At 38.6% G+C, this 19,227-nt stretch overlaps 1 protein-coding gene and 1 non-coding gene across 2 annotated transcripts; one reads left to right on the top strand and one right to left on the bottom strand.

The window, feature by feature from the left end:
* Positions 1-9,233: 9,233 nt before the first annotated feature.
* On the top strand, positions 9,234-18,241 carry LOC145234098 (polyunsaturated fatty acid 5-lipoxygenase-like). The gene is made up of 14 exons (XM_080098877.1): positions 9,234-9,346; positions 9,894-10,080; positions 11,132-11,260; positions 11,708-11,962; positions 12,483-12,579; positions 13,063-13,216; positions 14,105-14,362; positions 14,895-15,087; positions 15,557-15,637; positions 15,976-16,094; positions 16,568-16,687; positions 16,895-17,029; positions 17,362-17,460; positions 17,651-18,241. The coding sequence occupies exons 1-14, from the start codon at positions 9,278-9,280 to the stop codon at positions 17,831-17,833; spliced, it is 2,079 nt and encodes a 692-aa protein (XP_079955003.1). The 5' UTR covers positions 9,234-9,277; the 3' UTR covers positions 17,834-18,241.
* Trnas-gga (transfer RNA serine (anticodon GGA)) lies at positions 12,911-12,984 on the bottom strand. Its single transcript has one exon. It is a non-coding gene; the product is annotated as a tRNA-Ser (tRNA).
* Positions 18,242-19,227: the final 986 nt, after the last annotated feature.

The following is a 19,227-nucleotide window of genomic DNA, read 5'->3' as shown; positions in this document are numbered from 1 at the left end:
TAGTTTTCCAACCACAATGACTTAAAATACTAAATGTGTCTATCGACAGGGCTAAATATAAAAAGAGGTGTTCTAACTTAGCAAAAAATCAACTTAAAAAAGGCTACAACATTACATTTCTAACTAAAATCAATATTAGCTGGAAATATCCAATTATTAGGACGACAATTTTTAAGTAAATGGTCACGGAAATTATCCAAGATAATGCAATTTCCTGTTTTCTTTCTCTTTTTCGAAATGACACAAAGGATTGACGTACAAATGACGTGCTGAAGTACATAGTGCTTTCGAAACTAAACTCAATCTTGAAAAAAACATGGTCCTTCTGGCATGACTATTGGGAGAAACGCGATTTGGTTATGATGACATAACGATGCGAGATTATCATGATTTTGAACTTTTCGGGACGGGTTCGGAAGCGTTCGGGCTTTGGTATGTTAACAAACGGGATTGATTCGGGCCTGGTTGTCCATTGTGTGTCCATAAATTGTTTTTACTATAAATTATCAGCTGAGTTGCAAGTTACTGGATACAACATAATGCCGAACAGCATAAAAAACGTCTTGTTTAGGCCATTGTCTATTATTGTACACAGTATGTCTACTTTTATTATAGGCTTGTCGATCAAACTTTCGGGCATAAAGGGGATCCTGAAAAACGATTCAGGTTCGGGCCGGGCTTCGGGTTTGGAAATTTCTCTTTCGCTTACAACTAAAAACCAAGGTCATGTGACCAGAGACAATCCCGCTATATGACATCATCACCGTTACGTCGTAGGAGAACTCCAGTAAAAACAATTCGTTGTTGACGCTCTATGTAACCATATGCGATTTTACATTTAGGTGGTAAACTATATTAAAGAGACACATTAATATACTAATCATCAGCATAAGTATGTGTACCCGTAACTACAACCTTTTTGACATACACCAACCAGTCCAAACTGAGTTCACGTTTGCCTACAGTCAAGGTGGGCTGCAGAGGAGACGCATCCAGTTAACGTTGGCAAACAAAATGAACCTGATTAAACCACTTAGACTGGACTGAACTGGTAGGTTTGTAATGATACCGGCAAAAATACCAAATTTGTATCCCACGCAAAACCAACCATCTTGTTGATCTGCCCGGCGTTGCGGTTTAAGTTGTTTTAATAAAACAACGGCAAACAGTTTTATTATTGACAAGAATTTCTGAAGAACACAAAGTCAAAGTAGAAACAAATATTGTCGAATAATGTGTACTGAACTTTCTTGCGTAGTAGGATCAGCCCTGAAGCACTATAATGCAAACCAGCGATCACGGCAAACTGATATATAAATCATAGTACGCTAGGCCCATTGAAGGCGCTATACTGAATCCAGTCGGTCACCCAAGCATAAGGCAAGGCGCGTGCTAGAAAAATCTAGCCTGTGGTGGGATTCGAACCTACGATAGGAGTCTTTCCGGGACTCGCGCATACGATAGGGATGGACACATGATGTCATGGTATAAACGCGTTTTACTAAAAATGCCATAGACATATAAGGGATACACTTTATTGCGTGGTGCACCATTTGTGTAATCATGACTGTACCAATGTATGAAAACGACAGTTGTGACCGATTTTCGGAACAAAACAAACAACAGCAGATAATAAAGAGACGCAGCACTCAGTAAAATGCGAGGTTTTTGACAACAATTTCAAAACACCTATAGGTTTTATAATGTAGGATACGAAAGCTATTTCATCATTTTAACATTCTCTAAAATTGATTTCGATATCTCGGCTTGAACAATAATCTTTGCATTTAACTTGAACTAATGCAATTATAATTGCTATAACTTAGTACGCGATTAATACGCATAGCGTTTGTACAACATGGTATACCCAATGTATTGGCCACGTTTGGCTGCTACGAAATTGTCCGTACGACATTTCCTCACAGGTTTCGTATCTACGTCATTACGCGAGTGAAAGCCTAAGTCGTTTGCTAAAATGCGTTGTGTGAAACCAAAACCCCGGCGCAAATTTAAAAAATCCGATTCGCGCATGACGTTGTGCAGTGAAGTCATGTGTTGATTTTCACTAGGAAAGATAAGTACTTAAAATCGAAGGGGCGTATTTACTATGACATAATCGGTCATACAGTAAACATATTATGTTAACTTTGTTTTTTTGCAAAAGTATTTTAGCAGCGTTAATGTAAAAGTAAAACAGACGTATTGTCCTCATGGGCGTGTAATCAAAATAACAAAGCCCCGTTGTTTTGGGCTTCGGTGTGTTAACAAACGGGATTGACTCGGGCCTGACTGTTCATTGTGTGTTCATAATTTGTTTTTGATATAAATTATGTTTTGATCAACGTTGCTAGTTGCTGGATGCCCAACAGCCCTAAAACGTCTTGTTTTAGCCATTGTATAATATTGTACACTATTGTAATATTCTATGTGTCTTCTTTATTATAGGCTTGTCGATCAAAAGGACTGAAAAACGATTCGGGTTTGGGTCGGGCTTCGGGTTTGGGAATTTCTCTTTCGCTTACAACTAAAAAACTAGGTCATGTGACTAGAGACAATCCCGCTATATGACATAATCACCGTTACGTCATAGGAACACTCCAGTAGAAACAATTCGTTGTTGGTGCTTTATCTAACCATGTGTTTTTTAACACGCACCAAACAATACAAACTGCGTTCACAACTGCCTACTGTGAAGGTGGGATACAGAGGAGGCACATCCAGTTAACGTTGACAACAACATAAACCTGGTTAAGCCACTTTAAACCGGACTGAAGTCGTAGGTTTGCAATGACACAGGAAAAACACTCCCTCTATGCCAAATGCGTACACCACACAAAACAAATGCGTACACCCCCTTGTTGTTTGATTCGCCAGGATTGCGGTTCAAGTTGTTTCAAGTAAACAACGGCAAGCATTTTAATAGAATCCAATGACAAGAATTTCTGAAGAATACAAAGTCAAAGTAGAAGCAAATTTTGTCGAATAATGTGTACTTAACATACTTACGTACTGGGATCAGCCCTGAAGCATTCACGCAGACCAGCGATCACTTCTTATTCATACTCAAAAATCTAGCTTGCGGTGGTATTTGAACCGACGATAAAAGTCTTTCAGGGACTCGCGCACATGATAGACACATAACGTCATGGTATAAAAGCGTTTCCCAAAAATCCATAAGCATAAGGGATAAACTTTATTGCGTGGTACGCCATTTCAGAAATCATGATCTGTACCAATCTATGAAAACGAAACTTGTAAGAGGTTTTTGCACCAAAACAAACAACAGAAGGTAGTAATTGAGACGCAACACTTTTGTAAAATGCGAGGTTGTTTTACAAGGCCAACCACTGCAAGAAATATATGTTGTAAAGCTGGATACGAAAGCTGTATCATCATTTAACATTCTCCAAATGTAATTTCGTTATCTCGGCTTGAACGAAAATCTTTGTATTTAGCTTGTACTAACGTAAATATAATTGCGATAGTTTTTCTTGCGAATAATGTTTTTCTTGCATAGCGTTTGTCAGAGTTGTAAACGAGCCTGAAATTGAAGTTCGAATCCAAAAGTACAACCCCGAAACCTGGCCCGAACTCCAATCGTTTTTGAGAAGCCCGTTTGGGTCCGAAAGTTTGATTGGCAGGCCTGTACTTCAAAGCCTCAGGAAAGACCAAGACAACAAACATAATAGACAATTGGTCTTGAACAAGGCATTTTAGGGCAGTTTGACATTAGGTCAGGTCCAGCAACTGGCTACTTAGCTAGTTAAATTTATTCAAAACAATACTGACACAGAGTGTATAAGAGCCTAATATAATATCAACTTTTGGCTGTTACGAAAATGTCCGTACGACACGAGTTTCCGTTAAACGTTTCCTCGCTGGTTTCGTACCCACGTCATAAGGCGCGTGAAAGCCATTTGCAAAAATGCGTTGTGTGAAACCAAAACCCTGGCGCAAATTTAAAAAATCCGATTTGCGCATGTCGTTGTGTAGTGAAGTAATGTGTTGACTTTCACTATGAAATATAAGTAAGTTACATTCAGTGGAGGGGGCGTATTTTATATGACATAATCAGTAATCCAGTAAACATGTAACGTTACAACTTTCGTTTTTTTGCAAAAGTATTTTAGCAGCATTAATGTAAAAGTAAAACAGACATATTGTCCTCATGGGTGTAGTGATCGATTTTGATTACATTTGAACATTGACAAGTGTCGCTTTGGCCGCAAACAAGTCAAATTCTTAGGCCACTTGGTGACGCCAGAGGGTGTACAACCAAATCCAGATAAAATTGTGGCAATCAAAAATTTCTCCCAACCGGCCACGACCAGACAATTAAGACGCTTTATTGGCATGGTTCAATTTTTTGCACCAAGTGTACCATTGTTGTCACGTAAGCTAAAACCGCTCTATGAACTGCTTAATGGAAAAGATCCCCGCAATAAAAAAATAACTTGGAATGGCACATTACAGGAAGCGTTTGAGAGCGTGAAACAAGCCCTTGCTAATTACACAGCCCTCGCTTACCCCCACCCAAAAGGGGAACTGAGCTTAGTCACAGACGCGAGTGATAATTCCGCTGGAGGTGTACTCCAACAAACGATAGGAGACGAAACTCAGCCACTAGGATTTTTCTCAAGATTGTTCAACAAAACGCAAACGAAATATTCGGCGTTTGATAGAGAACTCACGGCGATTGTATTCGCGATAAAGCATTTCCGATATTTTCTTGAGGGTCGAAAGTTCACCGTGCATACAGACCACAAAGCAATTGTTGATGCATTTAATGCAGACAAACCGCGTGAAAACGCCAGACAATCCAGAGCCCTAGCGTTCATATCTGAATATACCACTGACTTACGTTACCTACCTGGTGCTTCAAATGTCGTAGCTGACACAATGTCACGCCCTAACATAAACTCCATGTTCAGACATGCAGCAGAAATTGACTGGCAACAAATAGCTATTGCCCAAAGGCGTGACCAAACCCTGCAAGACTTCTGCAAATCAGATCATTCCCTTAACCTGGTCAATAAACCGGTACCAGGCTCACCTGACTTGACTTTACTGTGTGATACTTCCATACCTGGAACAAACAGGCCTTTAGTACCCACAGGTTTCAGGAAATTGATTTTTGACAATGCCCACAACCTTACCCACTGCGGTGTAAAAGCAACGCTGAGACTAATTTCTTCCAAATACGTGTGGCCGTCTCTACGTCGTGACGTCACAACTTGGTGTAAGACATGCATTATTTGTCAACGTACAAAAGTTGTAAGACACACTGTAACTCCATTTGTTAGATATCCTGTTGTGTCAGACAAATTTAAAAACATCAATGCTGACGTCATTGGACCGCTCCCACCATCTGCAGGTTGTTCTTACATATTTGTAATAATAGACAGGTTCACAAGATTTCCTGTAGCGATCCCATTAAGCAACATCAGAACCACGACCCTTTTAAATGCACTCATGCATAACTGGATAAGTTACTTTGTAATCAAGTGTAATCAAAATAACGAGCACAACATATGTAAATCATTTTTTGACACAAAAAAGTAATCAGTTTCATATTGTAGTAAATACAAATAAAACGTCTAGTTCCCGACTGGAAAGTATCCAAATTGTGCTTGTAAGTTTGATTCTGTTTTGCATTGACTTTTCAAACCGTTTTAAAGAACACAAACCCATCTTGGATAAAATGATATAGGTCACAGAAACACATAAACATTACCCATCAGAAAATAACAGCAATATACCAGATCGAGCTGATGTAGCTAAACGCACTCGCGCATTTACGGAAGTGATGAAGTCGTTCAATTCCGGCGCTTATCGAGCACGCATCAACATATAGATGACTGTGTGATCTGAACGCAATGCAAGAAGATACCAATGCACAAACAATATCACAGATGCGATTGTCGGTTCAATGCAATGAGGTTTATGTTTGAGGATTGGTAGTACGTGGTATTAGCTGAAATCGGTTTTTAGTTGTATGCGGTTAGGTATATAAAGATCTTGTTTTTGTAAAGTCAGTTACGAAAATTTTTAAAACGGCCCACGGAGGTGTATTTTTTGAAGCGTGAAAATAGGCCCAACGGTTCCCAAATGGTGTCTCGTGGCGATCGTGGTGCATGTTTTAACATTTTCATTAGACTTATTATAAGACTAAAAAAACGTCGAAATTTACATACGTTTATCTGTTTTAAACAAAGCATAAGCCTATAGAGTTCTGGCATATGTTTCAAATCTACTGTATCATGTACCTTGATAAATAACGAATATGAAAAATTTTACTCACAAAATTACGTATTTTAAATGGAATGAGAGCCAGATGATTATTATTTAGTCGTTTGGCTTGAAGTAAGGGCTGTAAGTATATGTGCTCATATAGGCTGCGTAACATTTTCTGATCATTGCATAGGTGATTCGCGCCGGCGGCAATAGATCCTTTCTCCTTACATAGTGAAAACCGAAAACATATCAAGTGTATTATGATGCCGAGTTTGTCGAAATTGCTTTTGAATGCGTGCAAATGAGGAATTCGGTGATTCGTTTATGAAGTTGGGACACAAACAGCACTCTTTATGTTTACAGCAATTGGTAAACTAACATCTAAGTATGTAAGGCTACTATGACAAATATGTATTTTTTAGTCATAATTCGAAAAATAACAGTATAATACCGACGAATTGTAGCAAATCGTGCCTCATTTGTTACTATAGGTGTGTGTTTTACTATGTTAATGTTTTACGACGAAATTGTTCGCAGTCAAAATGAAGTTTGCCAGAAGTTTCTTTGACGCATTTAGCCGCTACGCATAAAAATCCCCATACCTTAAAACAAAAATGTGACCGACATGGTATTCTAGCTATTTTACGGCTGCAAATCCTTAGCCAGCAAGCAATAAGAAAAAAATACGCTCCCAAATTTTGACGTCTAAATGAAACAGGTCTGTTGGCGACGCGGTATGCCCCCATGACCACGTCTAAGTGGCCAAACAGCTCGAATCTATTCATATTGTAATCTGGACCGAATGCTTCAGAGTTGTAAGTCTGGTGGGGTTTTCGGATACGGTCGGGTTTTAGGCTTAAGTTGATTTAAAATGGGCATAACTCGGGCCTGTCTTTACACTTAGTCCCATTTGCCACTGTTTTATCTTTTAGACCTAATTCCTTTTTTTTAAATGGGCAATTTATCGGGCTTGTATTGTTGGGTTCGGACCCTGATTTTAGGCACTCTTACATCACACGAAGGTTTACTTGATGGGTTGCAAACCATTATATCAAGATTTGTTTGCATAGTTTGCCGTTTCTACCCCAGCGTTAAACCAAAGTGTTTAATAAATTGCTTATGCATTGATTGGAGGATAAAGTTTTGATCCACACTTTCTGGTTAACAACAAAGAGCCAAATGCTGTGAATATGTGATATGTTCTTGAAGTGCACAAGCTAACTAATCACATTCCAAGATAGACAACCAAAACTCTATTTACGGTAAAATTATTTGGCTGTAGCGTAATCGAAACTCGTATGCGTGGTATAGGAATTCCGGTAAGGAAAGAGAAACTGCAAAAGCGTTTTTAGCTATCGAGAGAAAAAAGCAGCGTTAAGGGGCCTAGGAATTGTCTCAGTTACCATATGCATTCCAAGGGAGCACAAACATATTTACGGGGGATTTTGGTAGTATCGGTCGCGCTAACCCTATATAAAGGTCAGTGTATTTCTTGTGGTCTGCAGTCGGAAAAAATGTAGCTTCTACAACTTGTCTGTTTTGTGTTATACATAGACTCGATGTATATACTGTTTAGAACAGAGGTGGGCAACCTGCGGTCCGCGGGCCAAATGTGGCCCTTCATTAAAGGTTGTGCGCCCCCAGAGACGCTTGGATTTCAAATGTACTGGCAAACGAGTCCAACTATTATATATTTTTGAGCAGATTGATGCGTCCGATGCTATTTTTCTTCGACCTGGCAATTTGTGGCTAGAATCAAATGGGAATTTTACTTGTAGTTAAGCATATTTGGTAAGCACCAAAGAAAAATCACCTTGTGTTATACACAGGTGCGGCCCGCGATCTAACTTTGGCGATTGTATTTGGCCCCACAGTGACAAAGGTTGCCCACCCCTGGTTTTGAACAAGTATATGATGTATTGGACAATTAGTTGAAGTTTCAGAGTAATTTCTTTTTGTGTTTTTCTGATGGCAAATTTTTGATTTACCGCTTTTTTGTAAGGACACGATTCTCTTCGCTGAAAAAGTTGGTGTTTATAATGAGATTTGGGAAAAAATCATGGTGCAATTTTGTTTTGACAAATCAAGGGCCCTTTTAGGGGATTGCCAGAGTCTTTCCAAACTTTTATCGGCCCACAAAAGTACAAAAATCAACACACAAGCGTAGCAGAGAAGCTAATGTGGATTGGAATTTCATCTGCTCCTCTAAAAATGACTCAGGAAAAGTATTGCATAATATGTTTGCTCGGCAAGCCATTGTTTGGTTCTGTCATCGCTTAGATCAGTGGTTCCCAACCAGGGCCCATGGCCACCCAGGGGGGCCACGAGCTGTGTTCAGGGGGGCCACAGGTGTAGATTTACCAGAAACACCCACTAGAAATTCCCTAATTTAATCAACTATTTTGCATACTATTTGTCTATATTGAGGCTTTTTACGAATGCGGACCCTTATTTACTCTATTCGACCTGCGTTTAAAGCCGATATTAGTATCCAATTTCCACACGAGTTTGCCATTTACATTTTGAGGGGGCCACAGGACTTGCAAGGTTACATGAAGGGGGCCACGAGGCAAAAATGACACTTTTAGGGGGCCACGGACCATGGAAGGTTGGGAACCACTGGCCTAGATTGATGGAAAACATTCGCAAGGGACTTTCTACAACATTGCGTGGTTACTGTCACTTTAAGTAAAAGTTTACTTTGCTGTCGTGTTAAACGCGTGGGATTGGCGTACAGAACTAAGCATACATATACGTGGTATTTCCATCCAAGCGATGTGCTTAAGATTATACTCTATACTTTAAAGTGTGCATGTAAATTGGAAGCTGATTTCGGGAATTGTGATTTGCAATATTACTCAGCATATTTCGTTAAATATATATTAACTGTCATATATTATATATTAATGTTAGTAACTGTTATAATATATAAATATGTTATATATTAAGTGTTTTGCCCAATTGCTTTTACAACACATTTTTTTCAATTTTTAGAACATTTTTGTGTAATTTTAAGTACTGAAAACATTAAGTGTCAATCATAATGGGAGCGATATGCTGCAAGCCTCCTGATGAGCCATACAGGAAGGTTTACTACGACATAAGAATACAGGTAAACGCCTTTGTTTCAGAGTTGTAAAAGGGCTTGAAATTGGACCCATGCCTAAATAATCAAGCCTAAAACAAATCCGAAAGAAATTTGATCAAAAATAAAGCCAGAAGTAGGCCTAAAAGTTAAAATTGTCAAAATTAAATTACGAGACAAATGTGGCGAGGTGTAAATTCAGACCCGAATCAAACACGATTTAATCAGACTTAGAGCCAAACCCGAGCCCTAATAATGCCTTAGGTTGTATATCAAAAAATCACAGTACACCAAACCTATACAAAAGCAGAAGAGTAAGCATACCGAATTTGTTTTTGTTGTAAAAAAATGAGCCCGAACTAGTCTCGAAAGTGAGTAAAATTGCGGCACAAATAGTCCCGAGTGTAAAATTAGGTCCCAATCAACCCCGCTTCATTTAAACGCAAGCTCGAACCCGACCTGAAAAACTCAGTCTGAAACTCTCCAGAAAGTGCGTCATACCGAACTAAACATGCCAACAAGGCATCTCTTGTTAAGAATTTAGTTTCATGGCCAACGAAGACTTTGTTTTTAGACATCGGACAGCTATAAGAATGCTGGAACTCGATCTGTTGTGTTCATTGATTTGATCAACGCGGGTGGTGTAGCTACGGGTCCCCAAAAACTCGACAACTTTTTTCACTTCGATTTTTGCCGAGGACAACTTAACCATTTCCGGGTGTATGCGAGAGACATTGGATTGCCGATCATTGTACGAATAAGTAAGTGACTTATGGCGAGAATTTATCGTAAAAGACTGTTTCTGTAGACATAACTGAGCAATAACGCGCTGTTGCGACCTATGATCACTCATCAGTGCAGCTGGTAACAAAACGATACCATACGGTACAGTTTGTTGGAAGTAACTGACTCAAAAACCATGCCTATGTAGTTTGAAAATGGTGTTGGTGTAGTTACCCCATAATATGTATCATGATCCTTCTTATTTGTTCTTACGACGTGCGTATGGTACACATGCAGCATGAACTTACAAGACCGTAAAAAGCGGACGGTTTTACTCATTGTCAAATGGTGCACTCGGGCTTAAAGTGCTTTTAGAAAGAAACAGGTGCCCTCAAAGCAAGTATAAATCTACACATATTTAATCTCCATTTAGTGTATGATGAATTTAGCTACCTATAACACAAGCTTTGAAATGTGTGGGTATTTCTTGTGTACCTACTTATAGTTTAGTTTGGGAACGCTGTGTTCCATGCACGCTTACATAAAGTTTCAAGTAAACTTGTTACCAGAGGTTATTCACGAAAACCACCAAACGCAAACATATCAGTGGGCAAGGATTAGCAATACAGTGATTTCTCATACAAAGGCATATGTACATTGGTTTGAAGCAATTAGCAGTGATTAGTTTCCTCCAGCCCATGAACAATAGCGACTATTTCCTATCAACGCGTCGTCAGCGCAAGCGACGTCATGCATGTGTTATAGGTTTGAAAGCAAGTTATATTATTATCAATGAAGGGATTGCTTTCAAATTACCATCGCTCTGCTGCTTTGTCTTTGGAATAGGTTGTTTATAATCATAAGTACGTCAGAAATGATTACCTCAAAGTCATAGCAAGCAGGTGGGATTTCAATGTTTGACATTACCTAAATCTCTTACCAGTGTTAAGATCTGAAAAGGGCCACGACATAACTTCAGCTATATTATACCGAAGTCTAAATACGAAGACAAAAATAGTGGGTTTAAATACAAGCAAAGCATCACATTGTTTTGTTTTGTCACTAAACCTGGTAACTTCTTTTCAAAAGCTTTGGAAAACCGGCACCACGAAGACCAGTGGTTGTGTGATACAATAGCTGTGGGTGTTAACGGTGACGAAGTTCAATTCCCAGTCTATGATTGGATTGAAGAGGAAAAGGAAGTAACATTGGGAAAAGGTAGGATGTATTGCCGCTTGTATACTTTTTTTAAGAGGTTGGACAAAATAACTTAATACTGGGATAGTTGTAAGGTTAATGTAACTCTATAGTCAGCGACCTATTAAACGGCGAGTGAAAATTTGCTCATGCTGTTAATACAAAAATGGCCTAGCATTTCTGAATTTTTGTGTGTAATAGTGTCTTTGAGCTCATTTAAACAGCAATTAAAAATCACTCGGATTTGCATGAGTAGGCTGTGATTTTTGGAATATCGATTGATATCTGTGTATAAGTCTTATGGAAATTAACTAGCCAGAGAAACGAAAAAACTAAACAAACAAAAACAAATGCGCATTTCCGTATACCTGAACCAATATATTCCTAGAACAAATATCTCCCTTAGTCTTTAGACAACAAAATATCACATGACTAAGCATATTTCGACTTTTGCTTCGTCACCAACAGGTCAGTTGCCCCAGAACGTCATGAACCGCTATGTGCAAGATCTGCGCAAACGGGAAATTGAACGCAACAAGGTTACCTTCAGTTGGATTCCGCGTCCAGCAGAGGACAGTGTAGGATGGGGTCTGCCCCGTTATGTGGATGCAGCTACATATGCCGATCTCCCGAACATGTTTAAGAGAGACATCGTCCGTGCAGAAAACTTTGTAGAACAAGGACTTGGTGCAGGAATTCAGACAATCATAGATCTGGTTGAAGGTAAGTAATTGTAAAATGTTTCTACCTAAGATGAATACATTCATACTGAGATCAACTCTGAAGCGTCCATCAGGCCAGCGATTACAACACACTCATTCATAGTTTATAAATCATAGTAGGCCCATTGAAAAGCAACATACCGAATCAAGCTAGTCTCCTAAGTATTCCGGGAAGACTCCAGTCGTGGGTTCGAATCTCACCGCACGCTAAACTTTTCTAGTCTATGCCTTGCTATATGCCTGGCGTAATATGATTTAAAACGTTTTTTATATTTTTTTGTAAACTAATCTGGTAAAATGAATCAAAGTAAATGATTTATTTGGTAAACGAGCATTTAGAAAAACTTAAGTTCCTTTTTTGCTACAAATTCTGATGACAAATGCGTTTGTTTGGTAAAGTATGAAGATACTCAGTGGTCTGAGTTTCATTTCGACATTTTTGCTTTACTGCGTTTTCTGATTTTGTTCATCATTTAAGAGCTAAAATCATTTTTTACGATTATAATTACGTTGTTTTTTAGGTAAAATTCATCCTTTGGAAGATCTCGACTCATACAAACGCCTATACACCCACAGAAAGCTTCAACGCATTCGGGAAAATCCCTACTATCTAGATGAGTAAGTATTGTTCTACTTTTACACTTAGCTTTAGTTGCCTAACTTCTGCCTAAATCACGATGCCCTAAAAACAGCGCGATATAGGCTTGTGGTTCACAAAATCGCTACACGTAAAGAGAAACTCATTAAAACTCAAAGGTCATCAGTGAAAATATTTAAGTAATGTACCTGTACCATAAAGTGAGACACTTACATATCTGACCATGATATGTTCAAAAATTAATTCTTTTAGCCAGCAAATTATAGTACACCAGGCCTATTAAAGGCGTCATACCGAATCAGCAGGTCTCCCAAGCATTCCTATATGGCAAGGCACAGTCAAGAAAAATCTGGCCTGCGGCGGGACTCGAACCCACGACAAGAGTCTTTCCGGGACTCGCGCTCTACCAACTGAGCTACATAGGCTAGAATTTCTTTTAGCCAGCAAAGATGCATACATAGAAAAAAGTTGGAACAAAATCTTAACTCGCTTTTCTGTTTTAGCTGGAACACAGATCAAGGCATGGGCCGGCAGGTCATGACCGGAATAAGTCCGCTGGCATTTAAGAGGTGTCGCGAAATCCCGGAAGGCTTCAACGTCACTAATGATGACGTAGAGAAGTTTCTTGAGGGGAGTTCCCTAGAGTGCGAAATGGAGGTAAGTTTTCTTGCAAAGAGAAATCTGTTAATACAGCTTTGTACATAGCAAGCGTTTAGCTTCGAAACAATTGATTTAAAAACTGTGTTTCTGCACAAGTAGTGCGTTGTCAGAATATTGTAAAGGAATATTTGAGCAGCTTATAATTTATGTTTCAAAACTGGTTTGTTGACAAAATAAATGTGTCACTGACAGTATTTTGATCTTATTTGTCACCAAAACATTATTACTCACCTCGTTAAAGTGGCTGTTGAAATTATTGAAACATACGTGGCCTCCAAAATTGTTTTAAATCACTTGAAACTTTCAGGTATAAGAAAATTTAGATACTGTTCGATTCTTTTATTCCATATCGCACATCATAAACACGCAATCAAATTCATGTTTCGTCAACCTACAATAATTCAAACTGGTCAAACTTCCTATAAATTTGACCTTTGGTTCTTAAATCTATATTAAATAGAATCAACATCAAGTAATGTGTTAATATATGGCAGAGTCTACATATAGATTTCGTACAACTGCAGAACTCGCTTCACACTCTTAACACACCAACTTCAGGCGTACGATGTTAAGCGCAACACCACTGCCACTGCGACATAAAAAGGCGTTGGTTATACATACACGCTTTTTGCACGAAGCCAAGCGCGCCAAAAGCAAAATATCGTCTGTTTGTCAACACAAACAACACTGCCGTAACAACTTATTATGTTCGTGTGCTAACTGTACGAAGCAAAATTTTTTGTCAGTGTCTTGCAGGTTACAAAGATTGGGAACCACTGCTCAAAGCTTAAACACTCATATCTCAATTCAAACTCAACGCTTTTTATGTATTTTACATCATATTTAGATGACTGCATCAGGTTTTTAACACGACTTTGTTTCTAGGCAGGGAAGATTTACATCAGTGATTACAGCAAAGTCTTCCAAAACATCGAAAGAAATCCTGCCCCGACTACCAATCTGCCTTTAAACTGTCCCGACGCTTTCGGACTCTTCTACGTAAACTCAGAAGCGAAATTTTTGCCGATAGCAATCCAGTTGATCCCTGGAAACAGAGATTATCTTTTTACGCCCCAAGACAGCCACGAAGATTGGTTGCTTGCTAAGATGTATTTCCGATGCGCGGAGGGTAATATGCACGAGGTACGAGTTTCCGTATAAATAAGAAATTGTGGTGCAGGTTTCAAGTTCAAATGTCAACGTACACTTTGCAAAATTAACATTGTTAAGCACTGCGCCAAAAAGTCTTTTCAAATGATAAAAACATGCCGCGTTGAATCTAATTAAGCTTTTGTCCTCAAGAGTTTGGTCCATTAAAACAATGGTCGGCAACCGCCGGTCCGCGGCCCGGTACCGGTCCGCGAGGAGTTCGTTACCGGGCCGTATAATTTTTCACGTTAAATGCTATAAAACATTATGCCCATGTATCCCGGGCATGATAAACTAATTTAAGCGTTTTTATAGCTATATATTTGTAGTTTTTTGAAGACCGGTCCGCGATAAAATTTTAGTTGTAAAACCGGTCCGCAGTGCAAAAAAGGTTGCCGACCCCTGCATTAAAACATCTATAAACCACAAGACTTCAAATTCTATACTATGGTGCATACAGTGATCGTTCTTTACATATACAACACATTCTCGGGAGGTTATTAAATTGAAATATTATACGTTGTAGTGGATTTATCACTTCCTCTACACTCACTCAATCATGGAGCCGTTCGCCGTGTCGCTCTTTCGGTGTTTCCCCCTTTCCCACCCTATCTACAAGCTACTGCGCCCGCATTTGCGCACAGTTTCTGCTATCAATGCTGACGCGAGGACAGATCTTATACCGGCAACAGCGGCACCCAATAAGGCTTTGGCAACTTGTAAGTACGAATGAAGTGTTGTAACTTGCGTACAGCTAAGATACATATTCATTACTGGGATCAGCTCTGAAGCGTCTATGCAGCCCAGCGATCACGGCACACTCATATAAAAATCGTATTACTCCAGGCCTATTGAAAGCGTGATACCGAATCAAGTCGGTCTCCAAAGCATTCCATACACGACAGGGCGTAGTCTAGAAAAATGTAGTCTGCGGTGGGATTCGAACCCACGACAAGAGCCTATCCTGTGCTTGTGAGACCGGCTTGATTGGGTATGATGTCTTCATTATGCCTGGCGTACTGCTATAGTGTATCACTAAGGCTATGATCGAATCAACGAAATGTACGATTTTAATGGCTGTTGTAACAAGTTTGAAATCAGTGTAGAGAAGATTGCAATTGAGTAGAAAATGATTCCTAGAATCGATTTAAGAACAATGTTAGACAACACAAATAAAATGTTTTACAGCCGCAATTGATCTGAGTCGTTCAGTTTACAAGACATTTCAGTTTGACGACCTCGTGATTCCTAAAGTTCTGAAGAAGAACGGTAAGAAATTAATAAGACAACAGTTATGTATTAATCTGACAGTAGCCCTTTACCTCATACATAATTTTGAAACCTCATTACATTCACACCTAAACACTGAGATACCAAATTTATTTGGAGCTTAAACGTAGTCAAAAAAGTGTGCAAAAATCATTCGAAGTATGCTGTTTACCATGATGATGAATTGGTCTAATGTTTTTGTCCTGGAATTTGCAATCTTTTTAATTTCTAAAACCTCCCACTATTTTCTAAAGTGTTATTAAAAAAGTAAAATAGTTATTCAGAAACATACCATAAAAATGGTAATCAACATTTATAAAGTTTTCCTCTGAATTTAGAAACCGAAAACCGAGATCTTCTTCCCCATTATTATTACCGCGATGATGCTCTTGCATTGTGGGAGATTATGACAAAGTACGTCACTGCCGTCGTCAAGTTCTACTACAAATCGGAAGAAGTAAGTCCACATAACATATGTATTCGCAAGTTTCTTTTACAAGGGAACCTAGAAAACTTTTGTTCATTTTGTGTAAATCAGGGCTGGATTTTCGAGTCGGGTTTGAGCTTAAGTTTGCATAAAATGGGGTTGATTTGGGCATGACCTTACACCCGGCCTCATTTGTGCTGAATTTGTGGTTTTGGATTACACTTTCGGGTTTGCCAACAATTTCAGATCTGCTTACAACTGTGAATGACCTTATAAACGTTGAAAGTTGATTCAGGAAATCATGGTGCTTCATTTAAATTTCGATGATTGCTTGTAAAGTTTTTGCAAAATTTCAACCGTAAAAGGGTCCTGAAAACGTTTTCTGCTTTTGTTCTGCTGCAACAAACAACTCATTTCTATCCTTTAACTTAATTATAAGATTTCTAGTTTTGATTGCCATGATATACTACATCCGAAGTACTCATTTAAACCGTTTACTCCAGGACATCAAGAACGATTTCGAACTGCAAGATTGGGTGAACGATGTAGCTACCGAAGGTGTTGGATGGGTTGATGGAAATACTAAAGGTGTGCCAAAGGAAATCAAGACCTACGATCAACTGGTAGGGAGTTATTCCAAAACCACTTAGTAAAAACTTTAATTTTCTTGGTGCGTAACAAATCCACTCAGTTCAATCGAAAGCTGATATATAACAAATATGGATCAAAGGGTATATAACATAACTAGTCATTTTTTAAGCCAGAGAAATTAGCACAGGAATTATAAACACATTTTTGCAAAACTAAACCATATTTGTAAACTGATTCAGGTCGAATTGTGTGTCGTCATTATCTACACCAGTTCGGTTCAACACGCTGCTGTCAATTTCGGTCAGTACGAGACCTACAAGTTTGCCCCGAATGCTCCCCTTGGAATGAGACTTGCTCCTCACAAAAAGGGAGAGGTCAGATTATATAGGATTGCTTCGAAACCCATTTTGGCTTTCTTGTCTAAAATGTGATTTTTTGCAAAGGATTAACGTTAAATGCAATTACTGGGTAGATTTATGCAATAACAAAATCAAATTTTCAACGTGTCTGACAGAAAATGTATAAAACAGCTACAAGTTTAACGTTGGTGTGCAAAGTTACAATACATTGTCATTATGCTGATTTTTTAGTGGGGAAAATAAACCACGCTTTAGGAAAGGTGAATACCAAGTAGCGTTAAAAGATAAGTGAAATGGCACAGCTTTTTAACATCCATACATTATCTTAGTCTTTTTTCACTTCACAGGCAACCAAGCAACTGATTATGGACAGCCTTCCAAGTCTTGAAATGGCGACAATTATGGTGGCTGTATCATTTGCTTTGTCATCATTTTCACCCAATGACGTAAGTTGACTAAGGTTTTTTTCACAAAAAATATCATCACTTTTTTAAGTGAATAAAATATTGAATAAGACTTGTTCAAATCGTCCACAATATTATTACTAGAGCTACAGATTTCCGTAAGGATAATTAAATACAAGTACTCACAATGTTATTGACAATTTACAATATATTGCTTTACAATTTACAATAGGTATTTCTCGGTCATTATGACAAACATCTTTTCACGGAGGAACCTATTCGACATGTGCAGAAAACCTACTTAGACGACCTCAATCAACTTGAGAAAGAAATAGATGAACGCAACGAACGTATAGAACCTAACCCGTATAACTTTCTTATACCAAGCAGAGTCCCAAACTACATCGCCATTTAAGCATCATAGCGTTAAAAAAGGATGGTGGTATTTTGGTAACGCTTTGAGATGATTTGTATTAGGGTGAATATTAAATGCCTTTGTAGATTGAATTTAAAGTGAAATATATAGCAAAAAGTATCCATGCTTCCGAGCTCAATAGTTTTACTTAAGTGGTAATGTTATTTTGTAAATACATGTATGACCGTGTATGAAGTTAGAGATGTTATGATGGTATACGTTTATATTGTACACCTTTACAGACAAATAAAGTTATTTAGCCCTGTTATCGATAAAAGTTACGGTGAAGTATATACCTGTTAGTAATTCATATATGGGCTGTAATTTTTACCACCTTAAATAGAAGTTGTGTGTAAAAATTAGAAAGCGATTTGGTCTCATTAGACATCGCAGTGATATTGGTCTTGTATTTGTTTTGTAAATTTTGTCTGTTGTGGGGGGGGGGAGGGGTCTATTTACCTATCAGTTTCAAATATTGAGAACCGCTTGTTTGTACAATTAGTTCAGATTCTATATTGCGTTGTTTAGTAGTGAAATGTTACATAACTAAACTAATAAAATACAATTAACCTAAGTGAAATTTTGTGGTCACTGATGTGTACAGGTTACCAATATCTCGAATTCCAAGTGGTAATAATGTTTAGTTTGCTCAAAGCGAAACACAGAAAATCGAGCAGGAATTTCAACGAAACGATTCAAGCAGTAGGCATCTGTGTTAACTACTGGGCCACCTTTGAAGATAAGTCGAACCCACATGAACAAGGAATAATCACTAAACAGCTTCCAAGCGAATAATCGTATGAAATACCAAAAAATTAACGAAAGTTACAAGTTAGGTTGACTATTTGAAACACAGAGTTGCAAACGGGCCTGAAACTGGAGTCCGTACCCGGCCCGAGCCCAAGTCGTTTATGAGAAGCCCGTTTTGGCACGAAAGTTTGACTGTTAGGCCCATACAAGCCTCAAGAAAGACCAAGACAACAAACGCAAGAGATAGTTGGTCTTGAAGAAGGCGTTTTAGGGCTGTTTGTCATTAGGTCAGGTCCATCAACTAGCTACTTAGCTAGTTAAACTTATTCAAACACATTGCTGGTACAGAGCGTAAAGTCATGCCGGATTTGAGCCCGTTTCTTGTTTGAGAAACCTAAGTCCGAACCTGGCCCGAAAAGCCTGGCCCAATTTTCCTCTGTTGCAACCGTTTACCGCAAAACATGCTTAATTTTGTTTGCACAACAATAAAGCACTGAAAAAATGACCCTAGGTGGACGTTAATCAATGAAAGTTTATTATTTAAGGAAGTGAGCACCTACATTAGGTAGACGGAGTGATGAATCGTATACATGTCAATACACATCCTATTACCTACAACAATATTAGCTGGATAGACTTTGTTA

Source organism: Phallusia mammillata, chromosome 6 (genome assembly GCF_965637545.1).
Source record: "Phallusia mammillata chromosome 6, kaPhaMamm4.hap1.1, whole genome shotgun sequence".
NCBI classification, from domain to species: Eukaryota; Metazoa; Chordata; class Ascidiacea; order Phlebobranchia; family Ascidiidae; genus Phallusia; species Phallusia mammillata.
Note: the sequence above shows the minus strand (reverse complement) of the source record. Positions and strands in the feature narration are given on the sequence as shown.

Coding starts and splice junctions, on each gene's coding strand:
- LOC145234098 (XM_080098877.1), top strand. CDS start 9,278: ATGGGAGCGATATGCTGCAAGCCTCCTGATGAGCCATACAGGAAGGTT. Junction 10,081..11,131: donor GCCGATCATTGTACGAATAA/GTAAGTGACTTA, acceptor TCTTTTCAAAAG/CTTTGGAAAACCGGCACCAC. Junction 12,580..13,062: donor AATCCCTACTATCTAGATGA/GTAAGTATTGTT, acceptor TTTCTGTTTTAG/CTGGAACACAGATCAAGGCA.